Source organism: Triticum aestivum, chromosome 4D, assembly GCF_018294505.1.
Source record: "Triticum aestivum cultivar Chinese Spring chromosome 4D, IWGSC CS RefSeq v2.1, whole genome shotgun sequence".
In the NCBI taxonomy this organism is placed as follows: domain Eukaryota; kingdom Viridiplantae; phylum Streptophyta; class Magnoliopsida; order Poales; family Poaceae; genus Triticum; species Triticum aestivum.
The window spans coordinates 347,551,911-347,579,569 of NC_057805.1; the positions used below are offsets into that span (position 1 = coordinate 347,551,911).

The following is a 27,659-nucleotide window of genomic DNA, read 5'->3' on the forward strand; positions in this document are numbered from 1 at the left end:
GCACTCCAGTCCAGCGTCCAGATCTAGATCCCCGGCGGCCCCCATCCCGGGCCCCACGCTAGCGTCCAGCCACCTCACCAACAACCAAAAATCCTACTCGTCCCCAACTCTGCGGGTTCCCAGATTTAGCCCTCTCTCACGACGTCGGCAGGCGGGGCAGGGCGGGAGTGCGTACTCCCTACGTGCGTGCACTCGTGCACCTCCCCCGACCTCTCCCTCCCAGCCTCTTTCTCTACCTACGTCCGTCTCCGTCCGTCTCGCGCACGCCTCGCATCCCCACCTTTCCCCTCCCTGCCTCCTCCGACCCCAATCAGACCAATCCGCTTCCGACCCCAACCCATGCCCTCTTCCATCGCCACCCACCTCCTCAAAGCCGCCGCCGCAAAGCCCCTCTTCTCCCCCCGCGCGGCCCAGATCCCCGCGCTCCCCCGCCCGCCCGTCGCCCGCCGCCCGCCCGCGCCCGCCAGCGCCGCCTGCCGCTGGTTCCGGTGGCCGTCGCCCGCGAGGGGGCTCTGCTCCTCGCCGCATTCCGGCCCTGCCGAGGGGATGGGATCTGACGGGACGGGGGCCAGGAGGCGCCTGCCGCCGGCCAACGGTGTGTCCAAGGAAGGGGCGCCGCTGCCGCTGCCGCAGCCCGTCCCGCCCAGGCTGCTCACGCTGCCCACCGTGCTCACCATTGGCCGCGTCGCCGCCGTCCCGTTCCTCATAAGCAGTAAGCGCCAACTGAGCTTTGCTTTGCTTTTTTCTAACTTGGTTCATACTTTACAGTTGGGCACATGTTGCACAAGATCGATGCAAGTGTGAGATTTCCTTTACTGATCACTCGATCACGCACAGTACTAGGCTAAAGGTAGCTGTTGAAAGCACTGACTAGTTAGTTGGATTTCATTATTTCCCGCGAGCAATCGTAGAAGAAGTTTGTGCAAAGTGGTTTGCTTTTCCTGTGTCGCCACGTTCCGGTATCTTGCACAAACAGCTTTCTTAGGCTGCCTAACTCTCAAGGAAAATAAGTCAGCACCAGAGGAAACTTGAAGTCATATAATCACTGCAGCATGGGCAACTAGTCAACTACCACTGACGCAGATGGCAAGAGCAAATGATCAATACACAACTCTTCCTAAGCCTCGCTGTGAAGTTTCTGATACTGCAACGTTTCCACTATCCATATTTCCATAGTTTTAAACTGGGGTCATGCCTGGTGTCAGTAGTTGACATACATACAGGGCTACCTATGTAAAGCCTAAACTGTCTCTTTTATCCTCTATGCTTTTGTTTGATCCAAGCTAGTTGGACTTACAGACTATCACAGTTACTCCCTCTGTAAAGAAATATAAGAGTGTTTAGATCACTAAGTAGTGATCTAAATGCTCTTATATTAGTTTACGGAGGGAGTACTAGACTTGAGAGATGCAATTTCTATGTCACGCACCACACACTGTTGTGCATAGTCTGCTTAATCTCTTTTGTCCAAATCTTCACAAAGTCATATTGTATTCCCGGGTTTCTTTTAGCAACCGTCGATGTGTTTGCTTCCTCTCCACTGGTGAAGAGTACTTCTTGTGAACTTCATCTTTTATGAAGATTATGGCTGTTTCAAAAGTTCCATCATATTTTCTAGAATCACAGGGAAGAACATAACTATCCTATTTAAAATGAAACTGAAAGATATACTAAATATTGTCTTCATCATGCAGAAACTGGAACAGGCTGCAATTTGACGTGTCCTATCACCATAACTGGGTTATGATCTGCCAGTGTTGCATTCTTTAGCCATTATTAGGGTAAATTGTATGCCAACAGTTTAGCTGAGTGTTCTGTAGCTAAAAGGTGTAAAGCTTTTGAGTTTCTTTACTTCAGCTGAAAGCCTAAAATTTATTACTTTATTGCCCATGGCTTCATTGAACTGACCAATAACATACTTTTGCTGTCAATTATTCATGTCAACGGTTAAATGGACTGCTCATGTGTCATCTATTGAAATTTTGAAATAGTGCCTGTTTATACTGGTGGCCAAATAGCATTTTTGTCACAGGAACCAACAGCTTACTTTCCATGCAGTTCGCTGTTGGTTGATATCTGATATGCATTTGGCACTTTTTTTGTGTTTGTTATGTTTGACATAATAATCTTAGTTTGACTATGGAAATATCCCTTTTTCTGTAATTAATTAATAGCTTGTTATCTCTACTGTTACCAGCTTTCTACATGGAAGGTCCTTGGGCAGCAACTGCCACAACTGGCATCTTCCTTGCTGCAGCAATCACTGATTGGCTAGATGGTTATATTGCGAGAAAGGTGTGTCACAAATATTTGCTGAATATAATATGCTATACTGGGTTACTCTATAATCATTTTTCCTCGTGTTATTGTTTCCTGACATAATATATTATGCAGATGCATTTGGGAACACCTTTTGGTGCATTTCTTGATCCTGTGGCCGACAAGGTTTCTTTCTCTTTTTGCTGCTCTGATCCTTCTTCACAATGTTGTATACGCGCTTATCTGTCTGTAGACTGTCAGTTTCCAAAGTGTGACCTACTCTCGAGAACTAACTTCGTCGCTGCTATTCTCTACTGCAGCTTATGGTAGCTGCGACACTAGTGTTGCTGTGCACCAAACCTTTGGAAACTTCACTGCTCACGAATGGACCATGGCTTCTGACAGTTCCTTCCATTGCCATCATTGGGAGAGAGGTAGTTACCCAGCCAAATCTACATCATCATTTTCCAAAAATGCAAGGAAAACCACTTTCTAGTTAATCTATCTATAATTATGGAAACATTAAGATGGTAGTTTGATTTCTTTAATTTTGACCTTATGCTGATATAAATATGTATATGTTTGTTCTGTTGTAAGTGTGAGATCTTGCCTTCCTGTGCTAATAGGATGTTCATGTATTTGTCATGGCTATCTGATCTTATCTCTAAATAAGCCTGTCAAACCAACATGATAAGTTAGCAACTTCCAATTATACCCTTGCTATTCGTCTCTTTCTGGTTGAATATACGCAGTATGTGCTTCAGTAGATGAAATGAAGGGGCTCTTTTGCCAACCTCTGTACTGTTTTTTATGGAGGCATGGATCGAGTGCACATTGCTTCAGCTTGATTGAGTGGCTCCACCATGAGGCTTATTTGAAACAGAACTGGAGCATGCACCCTTTTGATGCATCAAGCAAGGTAGTCAGAATCATGATTCTGAATCGGATCGGAGCTCTGACATTAGGGTCGCAAATCGTAGAATAGTTAGAACTGTAGAAATGTAGATTCTGTGAACCAAAATCGTAGAATCGGAGGGGTTAGTTTGGATTGTAAAGTAGTAGAATCATACAACAGAATCGTGATTCCGACAACCTTGGCAAAGTGTTGAGAAGCTCAGAATAATCAATTTACCCCAAAAGCAGGGCCTGCCCAGATGTTTTCGGATGCCGCTGGGCAAAATATGGCCCGTAAATCTAGGTTGTGACCATGTACCTACTTATACACTATGTGCATGGTTCATAGACCGTTGCGGTTTGCACTTTTCGCCCTACCACAGGTCTGGTCCGCCTAAAAGTCGAGAGGAAATTACCAGATTTGTACAACCTTCGATTCTATGTGAATATGTGGGGTGCCATGGGCAACTTTTAGTTTGTTTCCTGGTTCAGTAGAAACACACACATATATGTGGGATGGAAGCACTTTGCCTTTTCAGTTAGATTGAGTCGCTCTACCTCTACCATATGGCTTGTTTGAATCAAAACCAGAGCATGTATGAAATGAAAAAAAAGCTTTATGCTTCAAGATATTTAGAAGCTATGAACAATTTCTTCAAGTGTGCTACCCAAAAAAGTTTGATAAAAGTAACAGATTTGACATTCAAGTTTCCATTTTCCAATTCCATGTGAGTGGTGTCTTGGAGCAACTTTACTTCACTTTTCTCTTGGGCCCAGACATATATATCCATTTGCCATTTCGAAAGTTATCTTCTGCTATGAGTTATGATAGTGTGCTATGCTTGTCACGAGCTAATGTTCTGGCGTATCTGTTTCTGCAGATCACAATGTCAGCTGTTAGAGAGTGGGCTGCGTCTCAGAATACCCAAGTTCTTGAGGTTCCTTCTGTCTTCTATTGTCTTACATTGCCTTAATTAGACATTCAAATACTGAATTTGTACTTCCTACAAGCAACAGGCTGTGGCAGTAAACAATTTAGGGAAGTGGAAGACAGCGACACAGATGACAGCATTGACTCTGCTCCTTGCCAGCAGAGACCCGAGGTACTTGCATTTTCTTTGAACGAGCTTAAAGCCTCGTCATTGTTTTAATCATTTTGCATGCTGACTGGGGTTTGTTTTTGGCGCTTTTGTTGTGCAGTCTACATGTACAAGGTGCTCTAGTCCCCCCTGGTGTTGCGTTGCTCTATGCATCTGCTGGACTTGCCATATGGTCCCTAGTGGTGTACATCAGAAATATATGGCGGATACTTCTAAAATAGTGTTAGCACATAGTGTAATAGAAGAAACAGGAGCAAAGGCGACAATATTCCATTCAAGATGCTGCAATTTTTTGGAAGATTGTTGAGTTGATTGATGGGGCCTAGATCTTGTTGAGATCCTCGTGTGACCCGTGCCATTGGTGCTTGGCGGATTAGCCGCCAAAGCTTGTTGAGCATGCGAGGATCTCTTTAGAAGCAAAATATATAGCTCGTAGCCTGTGATGCCAGGGTGATCTACTTTCACGGAAGGTAGCCACAGCTTCGAGTGTTGGACACCGTGTGTAATGAGCTGCAAGACTGGAGACGATGCAGACGATTGTAACCGTATACAAGCGCAGACCAGGCGGTTGGCCTGTGCGTGTGGAGTTCCTGCCACTGTAATTTTACCCATATCATATTGCCAGGGAGCACAAAATTATTCTTTCAATGTGTTTCTCTCAGCTTCTTGCATGCGAGACGCTGTAATGCATCTGCTGGTTTCTTTGCTGATCTCGTTTTGCATATACCGCACTTGTGTTTTAACTGAAAATTTTAGTGAATAGAGTACTTTTTTTCGAGGGTACGCCAAAAGCGTACCTTAGCTTTATAGAAGAGAGAAAATATGTACAAGAGGTTACAATAGCGCTGGTTAAGAGTCACATCTGACCCTAACCAAGCCTCCACTCCATTCCTCATGCTACTCTACTACTCGGATACATGTTGTCCTCCAAACGCTCCTGCCGTGGCCCAAGTCCTCAATTCGTCGAAGATCATGTCCACCGTATCCCACTCGTTCTTGATCTGGCCCGATCCGAACACCCTCGCGTTCCTCTGTTTCCATAGTGTCCAGCAGATAAGCATTACGAACGTGTCGAATCTTTTCCGAGTTTGCTTGTGTATTCGCTTTCTGGCTCCTGACCACCATTGCACCTACCTAGAATCATTTGCTGGGCAAAGCTCCATCCTCAGTCCCATCCTAGCAATGCAACTAGACCACACTTGCCGCGAGAACACACACTGCTGCAAAAATATGGTCGACTGTGTCTTCCTCCTGGTCACATAGGCAGCATTTTGACGTTTGGTCTTGCAACCAATGTCTAGTCCTTCTATCCGCCGTCCATAATCGATATTGCACTGCCAGCCACATGAAGATCTTACACGCAAGAGGTGCCCAACATTTCCAGATGGCTCCGAAAGAGTAGAAACGAACTCCTCCCTCACAAAGCATCTTATAAGCTGAAGATGCAGAGTAGACTCCGGACACATTCCACGCCCAGATGGGGCTGTCCTCAGTCTGAGCGTCAAGTTGCACCTCCGAAATGATCTCCCAAAGTCCGATGAACTGGGCTAGGCTAGAACCCTTCCCTAGAGTACTATAAGGGCATCTCCAAGGGAGCCTCTCGAACCCTTCCCATATGTCATGGACGGACAGCTCGAACATTGTCTCGACAAAAAGCACACCTCCAACAAGCACACCTCCAACGGTAGCCCCCCAATCCAAAGCCAAATATGGGGCGAATTTGAGGCCGGCCTGGTTTGGGAAGGTTTTAGAACAAGAATGGATGGATGGAGGATGATGACGCATTTGAGTGTGTTCTTTGTGGCTTGTTCGGTTCGATTTTTGAGGGGCTTGAAGGGGATTGAGAGGGATTAACCACAAGCACTTGTGGGTTTCTATTAATGGTAATGTGTGATGTCATTCGTATGCGTAGTATATGAAGAAGAGCATCATCTGGCCCACCACGGACCACACCACCTCCTCAAACCCTAGCCGGAAACCCTAGCCCTCACTCTCTTCACTCCCCTCCTCCCAATCCGCTCGCACCTCTCCTCTTTGGTCTTGTCCCTGTGGTCCCACACCGTCATGTCCGGCTCCAGGGCGGAGGAGGACCCAATCGACTGGGACACGCTTGCCGCAGAGGACGACGACAACTTCGTCCTCCGCAGGTCGTGTGGCTCGTTTAGTCCGGCCTTGTCTCCATCGTCCTTGTTAGGGTTCCTCCAACTTTGCGCCCTCCCGACGATTCAGCGGGGCTTTTGCAGCTCCGGGCCGTCCCCACTACCCCGATGGTGGGGTGTTTCCCCCGTGTTTATCATCCCTGTCATGGAGCTCGTGCTCCTCTGAATCTTGGCTCCCCAAGTTCGAGGTGCGGGGTAGCACGGCGTGCAGAGATAGTGGCCCGGGCTCGATCCAGCGGGCCCTCTACGACAGTTGGCGTGCCTCCCTCTTCCGAGGAGGAGCAGCTAGTCTGTGGCGTCCCTGTACTAGTCCTTGACCAGCAAGGAAACTGATGCCCGTTGTTGGCGTTGGAAGACGTTGAAGGAGGGGCACGAGGTGTTGAAGCACCTCGCCAAGGAGCAAGCAGCGCCAGAGCCCGATGCCTCGACGGACTTCTAGAGTCCGCCGACTCCGACGTCCTCCCCCACCCCCTCCCCCGACACCTACGTCGTCTTCGAGCTTTACTACCCCCGCCATAGAGATGATAAGGGCAAGTGCAAACGCTGGGTGAAGATCTCTCCCCTTTTAGAATGTACTTAGCACAAATGCCCGTGCGTTGTAACGGGAGAAACAAACTCAAGAACAGACCTAGCGAATCATCTTCATTGCCATTTCTCCTGTGTCATCATGATGGTGGTCACTTGCCCACCTATTACAACAAATGTGATCAATCCCAAGGTGGTGAGCTTGGTCATCACACTCTACCATGCCGATTTCACAAGCGTCTCCCTACACCGGCTTGTAGTTCCTTGTGCCTTGCAACCGTCACATACATCTTCACGAGCTTCAACACCAATCATGTCATAACAAATCAGCCGACGTATTTCCTTCTCAGCGCACACAATAATTATTATTAATGCAAATCAAGTTAAGCCGGAAGGACGTCAATTACTTGAGTCAACACAAACTACATACACTTCACTATCGCCACCGTCCTCCTTCATCTCTAACATGAACTTGGGTCTGTTTCCAGCAGCGAATTATGGCATGCTCTTCCTCCGTGGCCATCTAACCACAGTCTAAAAAACTGAACGAACGACTCACCGGTTGGACGACCGGCTCATCGGTTCATTTGCGACAAAAAAAAGTATATTAAAGTTATTAAAAGATAACCTTAGATCAAATAAGTACGCTGGATGTAATCCATAAAAAAATTACAAAGTGTTTATGACCTAGTTGGTTATTGGTCGTTTAGAGTCCATCGGCTCAAGGACAACGGCTTATCACAATTTGACACACCATTTTACAAATATTTTCTTGGATTTTTTAGAAGTCTTAAAAACATGCAAAACATCGGATCCCATTGGCTACAAATCAAAAGTTGTTAACTTGACATTCACACTGCCCTGCCCTAAATAATTCGTACTCCCTCCATCCGAAAAAAAAAACTTGTCGCAAGTTTATTCATCCAATGAATGTATCTAGCACTAACTTGGTGCTAAATACATCCATTTGAGGGACAAGTTTTTTCGGATGGAAGGAGTACCTCATTAACAAATTATAACATGGCCAAAAGCATAATACATATATAGACCTCACAGGACATTGAAAACAACATTACCATGAGATTTGGAAACATGGTTGCTTGCCAAGAGCTCCTCCACAGGCTAGCTTTTTAATTTCTAGCGGAATTTATTTCTACTTTTAAATTCCTTCCTTTTTTGCCTAATAATAGAGGAAATTATTCTACTTCCTTTCTAGCAATTTCCTTTTTCTTATATATCCTGGGCTGCTATAGGCCGGATTCTTATTCCGTTCCGTGCGCTAGCTCGCTATGGCATCGCAACTTCGCGAGTGGCTTCTTCCGGGCGCGCGATCTCCTCGTCGCCGGTCGGCGAACCCACGGCGGAGGCAACCCCGCGACGACAGGGTCGGGTTGCTACAATCCTTCCTTAATTGTGCAACTATTAAGGTTTAATTATGGATGCATTAGCAGCCCATAAATCCCGAATCCTTTTAAGCACACACAAATCCAGCTCGATGATCCCTCCCTTTAATCAAGGGGAGGGCTGGCAATTAATGTACCTAAAAATATTTCTCTTTTTTAGCATGGCAGCCACACAATCTCAGGGTCAATTTCCTTGCTAGTTTATGTTCTTTGTGTTCTTTGAGTCCAAGGAAGCAATTAGCGAACGTATATAAATTGGTGCGATTCAATATAAACTCTCGAGGTGGGATTACTCATAAAAAGGAGTTAGCTGAGTTGGTCACGACAGGTTTTCTCAATGTGGGAGGTGTTGTGTTCGATTCTCCATCATATGTGAATGACGTTTTACTTGATTTTATGAAGTCCACTCATTTTTACTTGATTTTACGAAGCCCACTCACATCTCATAAACTGTGTATGCCCGCATTTGTTTTTTTTGCCTGTTTGCTGCTCGGACTAATGGGATCAGTGGCAAACAGGTCTTGAAGAGGGCCAAAACACACGAAGCAGCAGAAGAGCAAAAGGAGGGCGATCTTGGCAAGGTTGTCTTAGCGTTGGCGGGCTCCTTCGAGGAGCGCCGCCGGGCCCAATGAACATCTTCTGTTGGAACTGTCGTGGTGCGGGTAAAGCTGCAACAGTCCGTGAACTTCGCGATTTCGAGAGGCAATTTACCCCTACCCTTTTGTGCATTGTTGAAACTCAGATTGAAGGTGCCAGGGTAGAAGCTTTAGCTGGAACTTTGGGCTTTGACAACTCTTATGCTGTTAGTAGTCAAGGTAGGAGTGGTGGAATAGGTTTGTTTTGGAATAACTCAATAAAGGTCGAAGTTCTTGGTTACTCTTTGTATCATTTAGATGTGTCTGTTGAGGAACAAGATGCAGAAAAGTGGAGAATGGCGTGCGTTTATGGAGAGGCACAAACACATATGAGGCATCACACATGGACAACTTTGAAAAATATCAGTACTTTGAGCGATCTTCCCTGGCTCTGTATGGGGGATTTCAATGAGGTGTTACGTCCAGATGAACATCAAGGAGTTGGCCAGCATAGCAACGCCCAGATCCATGTTGGAAATATGCCCTAGAGGCAATAATAAATAGGTTATTATTATATTTCCTTGTTCATGATAATCGTTTATTATCCATGCTAGAATTGTATTGATAGGAAACTCAGATACATGTGTGGATACATAGACAACACCATGTCCCTAGTAAGCCTCTAGTTGACTAGCTCGTTGATCAATAGATGGTTACGGTTTCCTGACCATGGACATTGGATGTCGTTGATAACGGGATCACATCATTAGGAGAATGATGTGATGGACAAGACCCAATCCTAAGCCTAGCACAAGATCGTGTAGTTCGTTTGCTCAGAGCTTTTCTAATGTCAAGTATCATTTCCTTAGACCATGAGATTGTGCAACTCCCGGATACCGTAGGAATGCTTTGGGTGTGCCAAACGTCACAACGTAACTGGGTGGCTATAAAGGTGCACTACGGGTATCTCCGAAAGTGTCTGTTGGGTTGGCACGAATCGAGACTGGGATTTGTCACTCCGTGTAAACGGAGAGGTATCTCTGGGCCCACTCGGTAGGACATCATCATTATGTGCACAATGTGACCAAGGAGTTGATCACGGGATGATGTGAGTTACGGAACGAGTAAAGAGACTTGCCGGTAACGAGATTGAACAAGGTATAGGGATACCGACGATCGAATCTCGGGCAAGTAACATACCGTTAGACAAAGGGAATTGCATACGGGATTGATTGAATCCCCGACATCGTGGTTCATCCGATGAAATCATCGTGGAACATGTGGGAGCCAACATGGGTATCCAGATCCCGCTGTTGGTTATTGACCGGAGAACGTCTCGGTCATGTCTGCACGGTTCCCGAACCCGTAGGGTCTACACACTTAAGGTTCGATGACGCTAGGGTTATAGGGAAAGCATGTACGTGGTTACCGAATGTTGTTCGGAGTCCCGGATGAGATCCCGGACGTCACGAGGAGTTCCGGAATGGTCCGGAGGTAAAGATTTATATATGGAAAGTTGTTGTTCGGGTTCCGGGAAAAGTTCGGGTTTTTTCGGTATTGTACCGGGAAGCTTCCAGAAGGTTCCGGAGGATTCCGGAGGGGTCCGGAGGTCCGGAAAATGTTCCACCACGTCCAATACAGCAGCATGGGCTGTAAGGGGGGCGCCCTAGCCTTAATGGGCCAGGGGCACCAGCCCCCCCAAGGCCCATGCGCATGGGAGAGGGGAAACCCTAAGGGGGAGGGCCTCCACTTGACTTGGGAGGCACTCCTCCCCCCTTTGGCCGCCCCCCAAGCCCCATCTAGGGCTGGCCGCACCCCTTGAGGGGGAAACCCTAGATGGGGGCGCAGCCCTCCCCCTCCCCTATATATATTGAGGTTTTGGGGCTGCCATAGACATGAGAACGTCTCCTTTTTGGCGCAGCCCTACCCCTCTTCCTCCTCCTCCTCTCCCGCGGTGCTTGGCGAAGCCCTGCGGGATTGCCACGCTCCTCCACCACCACCATGCCGTCGTGTTGCTGCTGGATGGAGTCTTCCCCAACCTCTCCCTCTCTCCTTGCTGGATCAAGGCGTGGGAGACGTCACCGGGCTGCACGTGTGTTGAACGCGGAGGCACCGTTCTTTCGGTGCTTAGATCGGAATCAACCGCGATCTGAATCGCTACGAGTACGACTCCCTCATCCGCGTTCTTGCAACGCTTCCGCATCGCGATCTACAAGGGTATGTAGATTCACTCCCCTTCCCCTCGTTGCTAGATTACTCCATAGATTGATCTTGGTGATGCGTAGAAAATTTTGAATTTCTGCTACGTTCCCCAACAGTGGCATCATGAGCTAGGTCTATGCGTAGTTTCTATGCACGAGTAGAACACAAAGTAGTTGTGGGCGTTGATGTTGCCAATTCTTCTTGCCGCTACTAGTCTTATCTTGTTTCGGCGGCATTGTGGGATGAAGCGGCCCGGACCGACCTTACACGTACGCTTACGTGAGACAGGTTCCACCGACTGACATGCACTAGATGCATAAGGTGGCTAGCGGGTGTCTGTCTCTCCTACTTTAGTCGGAACGGATTCGATGAAAAGGGTCCTTATGAAGGGTAAATAGAAATTGGCAAATCACGTTGTGGTCATACGTAGGTAAGAAACGTTCTTGCTAGAAACCTACAAACCACGTAAAAACTTGCAACAACAATTAGAGGACGTCTAACTTGTGTTTGCAGCAAGTGCTATGTGATGTGATATGGCCAGAAGATGTGATGAATGATATATGTGATGTATGAGATTGATCATATTCTTGTAATAGGAATCACGACTTGCAAGTCGATGATTATGACAACCGGCAGGAGCCATAGGAGTTGTCTTTATTATTTTGTATGACCTGCGTGTCATTGAATAACGCCATGTAAATTACTTTACTTTGTTGCTAAACGCGTTAGCCATAGAAGTAGAAGTAACCGTTGGCGTGACAACTTCATGAATACACAATGATGGAGATCATGATGATGGAGATCATGGTGTCATGCCGGTGACAAGGATGATCATGGTGCCCCGAAGATGGAGATCAAAGGAACATGATGATATTGGCCATATCATGTCACTATTTGATTGCATGTGATGTTTATCATGTTTTTGCATCTTATTTGCTTAGAACGACGGTAGCAAGTAGGATGATCCCTTATAATAATTTCAAGAAAGTGTTCACCCTAACTGTGCACCGTTGCGAAGGTTCGTCGTTTCGAAGCACCACGTGATGATCGGGTGTGATAGATTCTTACGTTCGAATACAACGGGTGTTGACGAGCCTAGCATGTACAGACATGGCCTCGGCACACACGCAATACACTTAGGTTGACTTGACGAGCCTAGCATGTACAGACATGGCCTCGGAACACGGAGGACCGAAAGGTCGAGCATGAATCGTATAGAAGATACGATCAACATGGAGATGTTCACCGATCTTGACTAGTCCGTCTCACGTGATGATCGGACACGGCCTAGTTGAACTCGGATCATGTTTCACTTAGATGACTAGAGGGATGTCTATCTGAGTGGGAGTTCATAATCAGATGAACTTCATTATCATGAACATAGTCAAAAACCCTTTGCAAATTATGTCATACGCTTTAAATCTACTGGTTAAGATATGTTCCTAGAGAAAATTTAGTTGAAAGTTGGTAGTAACAATTATGCGGACTGGGTCCGTAAACTGAGGATTCTCCTCATTGCTGCACAGAAGGCTTATGTCCTTAATGCACCGCTCGGTGTGCTGAACCTCAGCGTCGTCTATAGATGTTGCGGAACATCTGACATACACGTTTTGATAACTACGTGATAGTTCAGTGCGTAATGCTAACGGTTTATAATTGTGGCACCAAAGACGTTTTGAAACGTCGCAGAACATGTGAGATGTTCCGAAGACTGAAATTGGGATTTCAGACTAGTGCCCACGTCAAGAGGTATGAGACCTCTGACAAGTTTCTTAAGCCTGCAAACTAAGGGAGAAAAGCTCAATCGTTGAGCATGTGCTCAGATTGTCTGAGTGCCACAATCGCTTGAATCGAGTGGGAGTTAATCTCCCAGATGAGATAGTGATAGTTCCCCATAGTCATTGCCACCAAGCTAGTAGAGCTTCGTGATGAACTATAACATATCAAGGATAGTTATGATGATCCTTGAGCTATTCGCGATGTTTGACACCGCGAGAGTAGAAATCAAGAAGGAGCATCAATTGTTGATGGTTAGTAGAACCACTAGTTTAAGAAGGGCAAGGGCAAAAGGGATACTTCATGAAACAGCAAGTCGTTTGCTGCTCTAGTGAAGAATCCCAAGGTTGAACCCAAACCCGAGACTAAGTGCTTCTGTAATAAGAGGAACGGTCACTGAAGCAGTACTACCCTAGATACTTGGTAGATGAGAAGGCAGGCAAGGTCGACAGAAGTATATTGGATATACGTTATATGAATGTGTACTTTACTAGTACTCCTAGCAGCACCAGGGTATTAGATACTGGTTCGGTTGCTAAGTGTTAGTAACTCGAAATAAAAGCTGTGGAATAAATGGAGACTAGCTAAAGGTGAGATGACGATATGTGTTGGAAGTGTTTCCAAGGTTGATGTGATCAAGCATCGCATGCTCCCTCTACCATCGAGATTTGGTGGTTGCGTTGAACATGATTGGATTATGTTTACCGCAAAACGGTTATTCATTTAAGGAGAATAATGGTTACTCTGTTTATTTGAATAATACCTTCAATGGTCTTGCACCTAAAATGAATCTCGATCGTAGTGATACACATGTTCATGCCAAAAGATATAAGATAGTAATGATAGTACCACATACTTGTGGCACTGCCACTTGAGTCATATTGGTATAGAACGCATGAGGAAGCTCCATGTGGATGGATCTTTGGACTCACTCATTTTTGAAAAGATTGAGACATGCGAACCATGTCTATTGGTATATATGCATGAAGAAACTCCATGCAGATGGATCGTTTAGACTCACTTGATTATGAATCACTTGAGACATGCAAATCATACCACATGGGCAAGATGACTGAAAGTCCTCGTTTTCAGTAAGATGGAACAAGAGAGCAACTTATTGGAAGTAATACATTTTGATGTACGCAGTCCAATGAGTGCTGAGGCATGCAGTGGATATCGTTATGTTCTTACTTCACAGATAATTTGAGTAGATGCTGAGTGTATTTACTTGATGAAACACTAGTCTGAATTATTGAAAGGTTCAAGTAATTTCAGAGTGAAGTTGAAGATTGTCGTGACAAGAGGATAAAATGTCTATGATATGATCATAGAGATATCTGAGTTACGAGTTTGGCACACAATTAAGACATTGTGGAAAGTGTTTCACAATTAATACCGCCTGGAACACCATAGTGTGTCCGAACATCATAACTACACCCTATTGGATATGGTGCATACCATGATGTTTCTTATCAAATTACCACTATCGTTTATGGGTTAGGCATTAGAGACAACCACATTCACTTTAAAAGGGGCACCACGCAATTCCGTTGAGACGACACCGTTTATAGAAACCTAAGTTGTCGTTTCTTAAAAGTTTGGGGCTGCGATGCTTATGTGAAAAGGTTTCAGGCTGATAAGCTCAAACCCAAAGCGGATAAATGCATCTTCATAGAATACCCAAAAACAGTTGGGTATACCTCCTATTTCAGATCTGGAAGCAAAAGTAATTGTTTCTAGAAACGAGTCCTTTCTCGAGGAAAAGTTTCTCTCGAAAGAATTGAGTGGGAGGATGGTGGAGACTTGATAAGGTTATAGAACCGTCACTTCAACTAGTGTGTAGCAGGGCACAGGAAGTTGTTCCTGTGGCACCTACACCAATTGAAGTGGAAGCTTATGATAGTGATCATGAAACTTCAGATCAAGTCACTACCAAACCTCGTAGGACGACGAGGATGCGTGCTACTTCAGAGTGGTACGTGATCCTGTCTGAGATATCATGTTGTTGGACAACACTGAACCTACGAGCTATGGAGAAGCGATGGTGGGCCCATATTCCGACAAATGGTTAGAAGCCATAAAATCCGAGAGGATCCATGTATGAAAACAAAGTATAGACTTTGAGAGTACTGCTTGATGGTCGTAAGGCCATTGAGATAAATGGATCTTTAAGAAGAAGACGGACAAGGACGGTAATGTTGCCGTCTATGAAGCTCGACTTGTGGCAAAGAGTATTTCCACAAGTTCAAGGAGTTGACTACGATGAGATTTTCTCATCCGTAGCGGTGCTTAAGTCCGTCGGAATCATGTTAGCATTATCTGCATTTGTGAAATCTAGCAGATGGATGTCAAAACAAGTTTCCTTACCAGTTTTCGTAAGGAAAGGTTGTATGTGATACAATCAGAAAGTTTTTGTCGATCCTAAGGATGCTAAAAGGTATGCTAGCTCCAGCGATCCTTCCATGGATTAGAGCAAGCATCTCGGAGTCAGAATATACACTTTGATGGAGTGATCAAAGTTTTTGGGTTTATACAAAGTTTGTTAAAAACTTGTATTTACAATAAAGTGAGTGGGAGCGCTACAACATTTCTGATAAGTATATGTGAATGACATATTGTTGATTCGAAATGATGTAAAATTTCTGGAAAGCATAAAGGGTTGTTTGAAAGGAGTTTTCAAAGGAAGACCTGGATAAAAGCTACTTACATATTGGGCATCAAGATCTATAGAGATAGATCAAGATGCCCGATGATACTTTCAAAGAACGCACACCTTGACATGATTTTGAAAGAGTTCAAAATAGATCAGCAAAGAAGAAGTTCTTGGCTGTGTTACAAGGTGTGAGTATTGAGTGAGACTCAAGACCTGACCACAGCAGAAGATAGAGAAAGGACGAAGGTCGTCCCCTATGCTTTAGACGTAGGCTCTATAGTATGCTATGCTATGTACCGCACATGTAGTGTGCCTTGCCATGAGTTGGTCAAGAGGGTACAATGGTGATCCGGGAAAGGATCTCATGACAGCGGTCGAACTTATCCTTAGTACCTAGTGGATTAAGGAATTTTCTCGATTATGGAGGTGGAAAGGAGTTCGTCGTAAAGGGTTACGTCGATGCGAACTTTGACACTAATCCGGATGACTCTGAGTAGTAAACCGGATTCGTATAGTAGAGCAATTATTTGAAATGGCTCCAAATAGCGCGTGGTAGCATCCACAAAGATGACATAGATATTCGTAAAGCACACACGAATCTGAAAGGTTCAGACCCGTTGACTAATAACCTCTCTCACAAGCATAACATGATCAAACCAGAACTCATTGAGTGTTAATCACATAGAGATGTGAACTAGATTGTTGACTCTAGTAAACTCTTGGGTGTTGGTCACATGGTGATGTGACCTGTCAGTGTTAATCACATGGTGATGTGAACTAGATTATTGACTCTAGTGCAAGTGGGAGACTGTTGGAAATATGCCCTAGAGGCAATAATAAATAGGTTATTATTATATTTCCTTGTTCATGATAATCGTTTATTATCCATGCTAGAATTGTATTGATAGGAAACTCAGATACATGTGTGGATACATAGACAACACCATGTCCCTAGTAAGCCTCTAGTTGACTAGCTCGTTGATCAATAGATGGTTACGGTTTCCTGACCATGGACATTGGATGTCGTTGATAACGGGATCACATCATTAGGAGAATGATGTGATGGACAAGACCCAATCCTAAGCCTAGCACAAGATCGTGTAGTTCGTTTGCTCAGAGCTTTTCTAATGTCAAGTATCATTTCCTTAGACCATGAGATTGTGCAACTCCCGGATACCGTAGGAATGCTTTGGGTGTGCCAAACGTCACAACGTAACTGGGTGGCTATAAAGGTGCACTACGGGTATCTCCGAAAGTGTCTGTTGGGTTGGCACGAATCGAGACTGGGATTTGTCACTCCGTGTAAACGGAGAGGTATCTCTGGGCCCACTCGGTAGGACATCATCATTATGTGCACAATGTGACCAAGGAGTTGATCACGGGATGATGTGAGTTACGGAACGAGTAAAGAGACTTGCCGGTAACGAGATTGAACAAGGTATAGGGATACCGACGATCGAATCTCGGGCAAGTAACATACCGTTAGACAAAGGGAATTGCATACGGGATTGATTGAATCCCCGACATCGTGGTTCATCCGATGAGATCATCGTGGAACATGTGGGAGCCAACATGGGTATCCAGATCCCGCTGTTGGTTATTGACCGGAGAACGTCTCGGTCATGTCTGCATGGTTCCCGAACCCGTAGGGTCTACACACTTAAGGTTCGATGACGCTAGGGTTATAGGGAAAGCATGTACGTGGTTACCGAATGTTGTTCGGAGTCCCGGATGAGATCCCGGACGTCACGAGGAGTTCCGGAATGGTCCGGAGGTAAAGATTTATATATGGAAAGTTGTTGTTCGGGTTCCGGGAAAAGTTCGGGTTTTTTCGGTATTGTACCGGGAAGCTTCCAGAAGGTTCCGGAGGATTCCGGAGGGGTCCGGAGGTCCGGAAAATGTTCCACCACGTCCAATACAGCAGCATGGGCTGTAAGGGGGGCGCCCTAGCCTTAATGGGCCAGGGGCACCAGCCCCCCCAAGGCCCATGCGCATGGGAGAGGGGAAACCCTAAGGGGGAGGGCCTCCACTTGACTTGGGAGGCACTCCTCCCCCTTTGGCCGCCCCCCAAGCCCCATCTAGGGCTGGCCGCACCCCTTGAGGGGGAAACCCTAGATGGGGGCGCAGCCCTCCCCCTCCCCTATATATATTGAGGTTTTGGGGCTGCCATAGACATGAGAACGTCTCCTTTTTGGCGCAGCCCTACCCCTCTTCCTCCTCCTCCTCTCCCGCGGTGCTTGGCGAAGCCCTGCGGGATTGCCACGCTCCTCCACCACCACCATGCCGTCGTGTTGCTGCTGGATGGAGTCTTCCCCAACCTCTCCCTCTCTCCTTGCTGGATCAAGGCGTGGGAGACGTCACCGGGCTGCACGTGTGTTGAACGCGGAGGCACCGTTCTTTCGGTGCTTAGATCGGAATCAACCACGATCTGAATCGCTACGAGTACGACTCCCTCATCCGCGTTCTTGCAACGCTTCCGCATCGCGATCTACAAGGGTATGTAGATTCACTCCCCTTCCCCTCGTTGCTAGATTACTCCATAGATTGATCTTGGTGATGCGTAGAAAATTTTGAATTTCTGCTACGTTCCCCAACAATCCAAGCCTTCAGAGAAGTCCTTGATGTTTGCATGTTGCTTGACCTTGGCTATAAAGGAAATTTTTGGACCTTCGAGAAGAAAGTAACAGGAGGGAGCTATACTAGATGCAGACTTGACAGAGCCCTCGTAAACGCGTCATGGCTGGCCAGGTTTCCACTGGCTGCGGTCACGCACTTGACCGGGGTAACATCAGATCATGCCCCTCTACTCTTAGAGCGGGATGCAGAAACTAACGAGCGGCGTCAGAAACCGTTCAGGTACGAGCTCATGTGGGAGGCGCACGAGACCTTCCTTGACACAGTAACTTCGGGATGGGGGGCTGGACCTCCGTGCACTTCTGTGGCTGCGCTACGCCACAAGCTGCAGGATCTGGCGACCAACTTGCAGCGGTGGAGCCAGGATACGTTCGGGAGTGTCAGGAAAGAGATTAAAAACTCAAACAGATGTTAGAGGAACTCAAAAACGACCCAGCAAGATCGGGTCCTTCCCATGTCGAACTAAAAATCAATGAGAAGCTGATTGAGATGTATCACAGGGAGGAGATTATGTGGCGTCAGAGAGCCAGGGTAGAGTGGCTTTCGGCAGGAGACAAAAACACAAATTTGTTTCACCTTCGAGCTAGTCTTCGGTGCAAGAAAAATATGATTAAGGTGTTGGAAATATGCCCTAGAGGCAATAATAAATGGTTATTATTATATTTCTTTGTTCATGGTAATTGTCTATTATTCATGCTATAATTGTATTGTCCGGAAATCGTGATACATGTGTGAATACATAGACCACAACCTGTCCCTAGTAAGCCTCTAGTTTACTAGCTCGTTGATCAACAGATAGTCACGGTTTCCTGACTATGGACATTGGATGTCATTGATAACGGGATCACATCATTAAGAGAATGATGTGATGGACAAGACCCAATCCTAAGCATAGCATAAAAGATCGTGTAGTTTCGTTTGCTAGAGCTTTTCCAATGTCAAGTATCTTTTCCTTAGACCATGAGATCGTGCAACTCCCGGATACCGTAGGAGTGCTTTGGGTGTGCCAAACGTCACAACGTAACTGGGTGACTATAAAGGTGCACTACGGGTATCTCCGAAAGTGTCTGTTGGGTTGGCACGGATCGAGACTGGGATTTGTCACTCCGTATGACGGAGAGGTATCTCTGGGCCCACTCGGTAATGCATCATCATAATGAGCTCAATGTGACTAAGGCGTTAGTCACGGGATCATGCATTGCGGTACGAGTAAAGAGACTTGCCGGTAACGAGATTGAACAAGGTATTGGGATACCGACGATCGAATCTCGGGCAAGTAACATACCGACTGACAAAGGGAATTGTATACGGGATTGATTGAATCCTCGACACCGTGGTTCATCCGATGAGATCATCGTGGAACATGTGGGAGCCAACATGGGTATCCAGATCCCGCTGTTGGTTATTGACCGGAGAGGCGTCTTGGTCATGTCTGCATGTCTCCCGAACCCGTAGGGTCTACACACTTAAGGTCCGGTGACGCTAGGGTTGTAGAGATATATGTATGCGGAAACCCGAAAGTTGTTTGGAGTCCCGGATGAGATCCCGGACGTCACGAGAGGTTCCGGAATGGTCCGGAGGTGAAGAATTATATATAGGAAGTCCAGTTTCGGCCACCGGGAAAGTTTCGGGGGTTATCGGTATTGTACCGGGACCACCGGAAGGGTCCCGGGGGTCCACCGGGTGGGGCCACCTGTCCCGGAGGGCCCCGTGGGCTGAAAGTGGAAGGGAACCAGCCCCTAGTGGGCTGGGGCGCCCCCCTTGGGCCTCCCCCCATGCGCCTAGGGTTGGGAACCCTAGGGGGAGTTCCCCCTTGCCTTGGGGGGCAAGGCACCCCTTCCCCCCCACTTGGCCGCCGCCCCCCCCCCCTTGGATCTGATCTCCAGGGCCGGCGCCCCCCCCAGCAGGCCTATATAAAGGGGGGGAGGGAGGGCAGCAGACAACAGCCTTGGGCGCGTCCCTCCTCCCCTGCAACACCTCTCTCTCTCTCGTAGAAGCTCGGCGAAGCCCTGCACGAGACCCGCTACATCCACCACCACGCCGTCGTGCTGCTGGATCTCCATCAACCTCTCCTTCCCCCTTGCTGGATCAAGAAGGAGGAGATGTTGCTGCACCGTACGTGTGTTGAACGCGGAGGTGCCGTCCGTTCGGCACTCGGTCATCGGTGATTTGGATCACGGCGAGTACGACTCCGTCATCCACGTTCATTGGAACGCTTCCGCTCGCGATCTACAAGGGTATGTAGATGCACTCCTTTCCCCTCGTTGCTAGTAGACTCCATAGATGCATCTTGGTGAGCGTAGGAAAATTTTAATATTATGCTACGATTCCCAACATAAGGCACTACAGAATTCTCTGGGAGTGGAGATATCCGATCCAGCAGAGCTAAAGTTATTAGCTAATGATTTTTACAAGTCTTTATATCTCCCCGAAGGGGTCCAGAACATGGATGCGGTGCTCGACCATGTGTCGAGGAAGGTGACAGCTGAGATGAACTCTAACTTGTGTGCCCCGTACACCAAGGAAGAGGTCAAGACTGCTTTATTTCAGATGTTTTCGACAAAGGCTCCAGGCCCAGATGGTTTTCCTGCTCACTTTTACCAAAGGCATTGGGAGGTTTGTGGTGATGAAGTAACAAATATAATGCTCAGAATAGTAAGGGGCGAGGAGAGCCCAGAATCTGTGAATGATACAGTCTTGGTATTGATTCCTAAGGTAACGACCCCTACGGTACTTGCTCAATTCCGACCTATAAGTCTATGCAATGTTCTGTATAAAATAGCCTCGAAAGTGATAGCCAACAGGTTGAAGAAGATTTTGCCTGACATAATCTCTGAGGAACAGTCTGCCTTTGTCCCCAGGAGGCTTATTACGGATAACATTATATGTGCTTATGAGTGCTTACATTTTATGAAAAGGTCGAGAGCAAAGTCAAACAGTTTTTGTGCTCTAAAGCTGGACATGATGAAGGCATATGACAGACTGGAGTGGGCATATCTGACAGGTATCATGACTAAACTGGGTTTTGATCTACACTGGATAGATGTGGTCATGGGCATGGTCTCTTCAGTCTCTTTTTCAGTATGTTTTAATGGCGAGAAGCTTGACTCTTTTATAACCACACGTGGTATCCCGCAGGGAGATCCAATCTCCCCTACTTGTTCTTGATTGCAGCAGAGGGCCTTTCGTGCCTCCTTAAATCAAGTTCTCAGTCGTCTCTTACAGGTATCCAGGTGGCTTCCTCGGCTCCCACCGTCAACCACCTCTTGTTTGCAGATGATAGCCTGTTGTTATTTAAGGCAAGTGGGGAGAGCTCAACTATGGTATCAAACCTGCTTGATACATACTGTTTTGCTTCTGGACAATGGATCAACAATGAAAAATCATCTATTTTCTTCAGCAAGGGTTGCCCGGTGCAGACAAGAGAAATTGTCAAGAACAATTTGCAAGTTCAAAACGAGTCTTTGAGTGAACGTTACCTGGGAATGCCTACAGATGTTGGCCACTCTAAGAACGGTACGTTCAAATATCTTCGGGATCGAGTGTGGGAGAAGATTAAGGGGTGGATGGAGAAGTTACTTTCAGCTGTTGGTAAAGAAGTTTTGATCAAATCTGTCACACAAGCTATACCAGTATACTCCATGGCTTGCTTCAGATTACCACGAGGCCTTTGTGACAGCATCATGTCTATCATTCGACAATTCTGGTAGGGTTCCAAGCATGGAAAGAGAAAGCCCAGTTGGGTGGCTTGGGACATAATGACTCTGCCGAAGCACTTGGGGGGCCTAGGTTTCCGTGACATGGAGATTTTCAACCTCGCCCTACTGGCAAGGCAGGCATGGCGCACCCTGACAGATAGCAACTCGCTCAGCGCCAGAATCCTCAAGGCAGTTTACTTCCCACACTGCTCTCTCCTTCAAGTCGAACTGGGATCGCACCCATCCCAGATATGGCGGGCGATTTTGCATGGTCGGGACATCCTGGTGCAGGGGGTCATCAGGCGCATTGGAGACGGGGAGACGACTGATATTTGGCGGCATAACTGGATCCCACGTGATGGTCTTAAGCGACCTATATGCTCACTCGTTCAGAACCCTCCGGCGAGAGTGGCGCAGCTTATAGATCCAACATCGGCAACGTGGAATGAAAACCTGGTACGTTCGGTGTTCACCCACATTGATGCGGAAGAGATACTACGGATTCCGCTATGTACTCGCCGGGTGGGAGATTTCTGGGCCTGGCATGAGGAGCCTCGAGGAAATTTCAGTGTTCGTCTGCTTACCGAATGATACTAAAAACGAAACATAGCAGGGAGGCATGGTTAGCTGAGGAGGACGGTACATCTTATGAGCATCAAGACACCAAGAAGTGGTCCATGATCTGGCACATGCAAGTACCATCCAAACTTAAGGTGTTCGTGTGGCGGCTAGCTCGTCATTCCATGCCTACGGGCTCGGTCCTCAAACATCGTCACATGGCAACAGAGGACACTTGTTTGTTATGTGGGGCGGCTGATACATGGAAACATGCTCTTATTTCATGTCCGATGGCAGCAAGTGTTTGGGCTTTGGCTCCGGATGAAATATTGACGAAAGACCTTTTCGATCGCCTGATGGTGACGCTCTGGGCACTTTGGTACGCGAGCGTAAAGCAATTCATGAGAATATATTTCAGGCACCATACTCTGTCAACAGCTTCATATCAAAATATTTGGATGAGCTACGAATGACCCATCAGAGGCAACCATCCTCGACCCCTCCTACCAGCGCCCGACCAGCGCGGTGGCTTGCACAGCCATCAGGGTACGCGAAGTTTAACGCCGACGCAGCGGTAACCAGAAATGGTGGGACAGTGGGGGTAATTTGCAGAGACGACAGAGGTATGTTTATGGGAGCCTCGACTCTTTCTTTTAGATACACTGTGGATCCCCCGACTTTGGAAGCACTTGCCATTAGAGAGGCACTTGCACTAGCGGATGATCTCTATTTGAGGCGCATCCAAGTTGCATCGGACTGCAAAATGGTGATGCAGGACATACATAAGGAGAATTTGGCAAGCTACGGAGCAGTCATTCATGAGATAGTCGAACATTCTTTAGCTTTTGATTTTTGTAATTTCAGTCATGAGTTTAGGAGCTCAAATTTTGAAGCTCACAACTTAGCGAAGCATGCTTTATCTCTCGGTGGTGGCCGCCATGTTTGGTTAGGTCATCCCGGGAATTTACCATCCGTCCCTGTAAACATTGTGACGAATTAATAAAAGCTTCGTGATGTTGCCTAAAAAGAATTGTTTTTTTGCCTAGATGGGCTTCGATCGCCCACACTGGCCCAGTCAAGCGATCATGCAGGCCAGAAACAAAAATGTGAGTGAACTTACGCGAGAGCAACTAGTTAACGAGCGCTCCTTCGGGAGCCTCGCAACGATCAGCGCCACTTGGCGCGCTCTCAGCCATTCGCCACGTGCCGCGCTCTCGACGCTCCCTTTGGATTTTATTTTTTTATTTTTCCACACGCGTTTTTTCGGCTTTTGAAACGGTTTTTTTTCGTTTTTTAGACGTTTTGGTTCTCCCCCGGTCTTCCTTAGCTTTTCGATAAAAAAAAGTTGAATTTTTTTCGTGAAAAAACGCGTTTTCTTTTTTCTTTCTTTCGCGAGAGTCACGTTTTTTCTTCCGCGAGAGGCATGGTTGTGCTTTAGCGAGAGTCACGGTCGTGCCTTTCGGAAACGAAAAAAACGTGTTTTCTGTTTTTTCTTTCGCGAGAGTCACGGTTTTGCTTCCGCGAGAGGCACGGTTGTGCTTTCGCGAGAGTCACGGCCGTGCCTCTTTGAAAGGGAAAAACAAAACGTGTTTTCTGTTTTTTCTTTTCTTTCGCGAGAGTCACGGTTTTGCTTCCGTGAGAGGCACGGTTGTGCTTTCACGAGAGTCACGGCCGTGCCTCTCGGAAAGGGAAAAAAATACGCGTTTTCTGATTTTTTTTCTTTCATGAGAGTCATGGTTTCGCTTCCGCGAGAGGCACGGTTGTGCTATCGCGAGAGTCACGGTCGTGCCTCTCGGAAACGAAAAAAACGTGTTTTCTGTTTTTTTTCCTTCCACGAGAGTCACGGTTTTGCTTCCACGAGAGGCACGGTTGTGATCTCACAAGAGGCACGGGCGTGCCTCTTTCGGAAAAGGAAAAAACTCGTGCTCCCGGTTCGGTTTTTTCGTCTGGTTTTTTCATGAAAAAAGTTTGTCGAAACCTATCAACATGGGATCTAGTTTTGAAGATCTTGACACGAGGAATCCAACGGTGAAAACGGTTCGAGAATTAGACGCACGGTTTAAGAGATAAAATATTTTGAATAAACAGATCTACGAAAAAGGGAAAAACTCCCAGGTTGCGACAAGTGGCGCGCTGCATGTGCGCCACTTGTCGCGACCTGAGAAGGTGGAGTGTTCTTTGCAACGAGTACCCCTTAATTAGTGATTTTGAACTTACGCAGCATAAAAAATAGTACCACCTCGATTAAAAAATATATCATCAAAGCGAGATGAAATCAAGAATATCACCTCATTTTATTAGTAGGTATAGATATAGATATAGATATAAATATAGTGTGCCTCGTTCAATGTCTTTTTTTATCGAACTATGGTCTGTCTTGTATTTGTAGTATGCTATGTATGAACTATGTATAAACTAATATATCCTATGTAGTTTGTGTATGTGTGTGTGTTTTAGTATAGTTTGTGTGTTTGTGTTGATCGACGTTGCATGCATGGATTTGGAGTTTACAAAATACTTCCTCCGTCTGGGACGGAGGGAGTAGGGTGCATGGTTGTTCGGATGGACAGATGAGGACTGATCCCCTGCTGTCCGTGGATAAGGGCAATTTTGAGGTCACTCCAACACATGTTTTTGGATGAGGTACCTACGGTGACTTCGTAAATTTCAAGATATGCCGGCTCAGTCATTCGGAGGTGCTCATAAGGGTAGAGTGTGCGTGTGTGCGTTCATAGGGGTGAGTGTATGCGCGTGTATATGAGCGCTTGCGTCTGTACTGTGTTCAAAAAAAAACTTGGTGGTCATCCCATCTCAAAAAAAGAAAAAAAGAAAAAAGAAACTCTTTCAGTTGGTCCACCTTGCCCGCTCTCAACGGCTTAGATCACACGTGGATTTAAATCTAGCGGCCGCAAGTCGAATTGAGAAACCCGCCCCCCAAAACAGAGCAGAGCAGAGTCCTCGCGAGTCATGAACAGGGGATGAGGCTACCGGCGTGGCTCACCGCCGTGCCGCCGGACCCCCGCGTGTACGGTGACCTCATCCAGCGCTGCGCGGAAGCCGGCCACCTCGCCGCCGGCAGGCAGCTCCACGCCCGCCTCGCCACCCTCTCCGTGATCCCCTCCAACTTCCTCGCCTCCAAGCTCATCTCACTCTACTCCAGAACCGGACGCCTGCACGACGCCCGCAGGGTGTTCGACGCCATCCCGCAGCCCAACCTCTTCGCCTGGAACGCCATCCTCATCGCGCTCTCCCTCCACTCGCCCCAACCCTCCGCGGCTCTTCGCCTCTTCGCGGCCTCCGACGTGTCCCCCGACGAGATCACCGTCTCCGCGCTCCTCAAGTCCCTCGCCGCGTCCGGGCCGGGCCTGTCCCCTCTCGTCGCCGGGGAGCTCCACGCCCTCGCGTTCCTGCGCGGGTTTGGCGCGGACCTCTTCGTGTCCAACGGGCTCATCACCGCCTACGCGAATGCTGGGGACATGCGCTCCGCTCGCGCGGTGTTCGACCAAATGCCACGCAAGGACGTCGTGTCCTGGAACTCTCTTATATCAGCGTACGCCAGTGGAGGATGGTACGCAGAGTGCTTGGAGTTATTCCATGAGTTGGTGCAGGCTTGCGCTGGCAGTGGCGTTCGGCCAAACAGCGTCACGGTGACAAGTGTGCTGCATGCTTGTGCCCAGCTCAAGGCTGTTGATTTCGGGGCCTATGTCCTCCGAATTGCTAATGAGAGTGGGCTTGATATGGACATTGCAGCATGGAACTCAGTCGTGGGGTTTTACGCCAAATGTGGGCGGTTGCACTATGCACGACAGTTGCTTGAAAGGATGCCTAAGAAAGATGCGGTCAGTTACAGCGCCATGATTACTGGTTATATGAACAATGGGCATGTCGATGAGGCAATGGATCTTTTCCGTCAAGCAGATGCTAAAGGCATCAACACATGGAATGCGTTGATTTCTGGATTGATACAAAATGGACGCCAGTCTGATGTTCTTGGATTGCTTCATGAGATGATGGGTGCTGGGATACTGCCCAATACAGCTACTCTTTCAATCATCATGCCCTCAGCACCGTTGTTCTCAACCCTACTGGGAGCAAAGCAAGCTCATGGTTATGTGATAAGAAATGATTATGATCAGAGCAACAATGTTGTCAGTGCATTGATCGATGCTTACTCAAAGGCTGGATTTCTTGATATGGCCAGGAAGGTGTTTGAATTGCATGAGAATAGAAGCACAATTGCCTGGACATCGATCATTTCGGCTGTCGCAGCTCATGGAGATGTTACGGAGGCACTGGACCTGTTCAATCAGATGGTCAGTGCTGGCACTAGGCCTGATACTGTAACTTTCACTGTTGTGCTTACTGCATGTGCTCATGCGGGCAAGGTAACCGAAGCTCGTGAATTTTTTCACTCCATGCAAGCTATGTTTGGTATCAGTCCTGTGATGGAGCAGTATGCTTGCATGGTTTCTGTACTCAGCCGTGCTGGTATGCTTAAAGATGCACTTGACCTTGTAAACAAGATGCCTTTTGAGCCAAATGCAAAGGTCTGGGGTGCACTGCTTAATGGAGCAGCAGCAGTTGGTGATGTTGAGCTTGGTCGGTTTGTGTTTGATCGACTGTTCATAATAGAGCCTAAGAACACAGGTAACTATGTTGTGATGGCTAATCTGTACTCAAATGCTGGCAAATGGGAAGAAGCTGAAATCATAAGGAGCATGTTGTGGGGAGTTGGATTGGAGAAAGTTCCTGGGTGTAGCTGGAATTGAGGGGTTCTATAGTCTGCTAGAAATGGTTGCTGCAGATATATTGTTAGCAAAGCGGGCAACAGAAACTTAATTTGGTTGTTGGTTGATTAATCGGATTCAATTATAGACAAGAGCATGGCATCGACCTAACTGTTGAATGGAGACAATTTATAGTGATGACATTCAATAGATCCAACAATTGAGATGTAATTTTCAAGCCTGATAGGTACCAGCCTTTTGGATTTACATGGACCATCTTATTCAGAACCTGATGGTCAATCATATTGATTTGATTGAGCAACAAATTCTTGGACGACAGCCAATGAGAGCATTGCTTCCATGATATTCTTTTCTAAACCTTTTGTACTATGAGCTGATGATACTTTTCTTATCTTTATTTGCTATTTCAATGACACCAATTACCAAAGGAACAGATAATTTCATGACCATAGTTTCTTAGAACCAAGAGCAGTCT

General features: G+C 46.9%; 2 protein-coding genes across 2 annotated transcripts; both read left to right on the top strand.

Moving 5' to 3' along the window:
- Window positions 1-214: 214 nt before the first annotated feature.
- LOC123097830 (cardiolipin synthase (CMP-forming), mitochondrial) lies at window positions 215-4,901 on the top strand. The gene is made up of 7 exons (XM_044519667.1): window positions 215-712; window positions 2,198-2,295; window positions 2,395-2,445; window positions 2,580-2,693; window positions 4,035-4,091; window positions 4,171-4,256; window positions 4,354-4,901. Exons 1-7 carry the CDS (start codon window positions 340-342, stop codon window positions 4,472-4,474), a joined length of 900 nt encoding a protein of 299 aa, XP_044375602.1. The 5' UTR covers window positions 215-339; the 3' UTR covers window positions 4,475-4,901.
- A 20,451-nt stretch (window positions 4,902-25,352) lies between these two features.
- LOC123097832 (pentatricopeptide repeat-containing protein At2g37310) lies at window positions 25,353-27,611 on the top strand. The gene has a single exon (XM_044519668.1). The coding sequence runs from the start codon at window positions 25,415-25,417 to the stop codon at window positions 27,203-27,205; it is 1,791 nt and encodes a 596-aa protein (XP_044375603.1). The 5' UTR covers window positions 25,353-25,414; the 3' UTR covers window positions 27,206-27,611.
- Window positions 27,612-27,659: the final 48 nt, after the last annotated feature.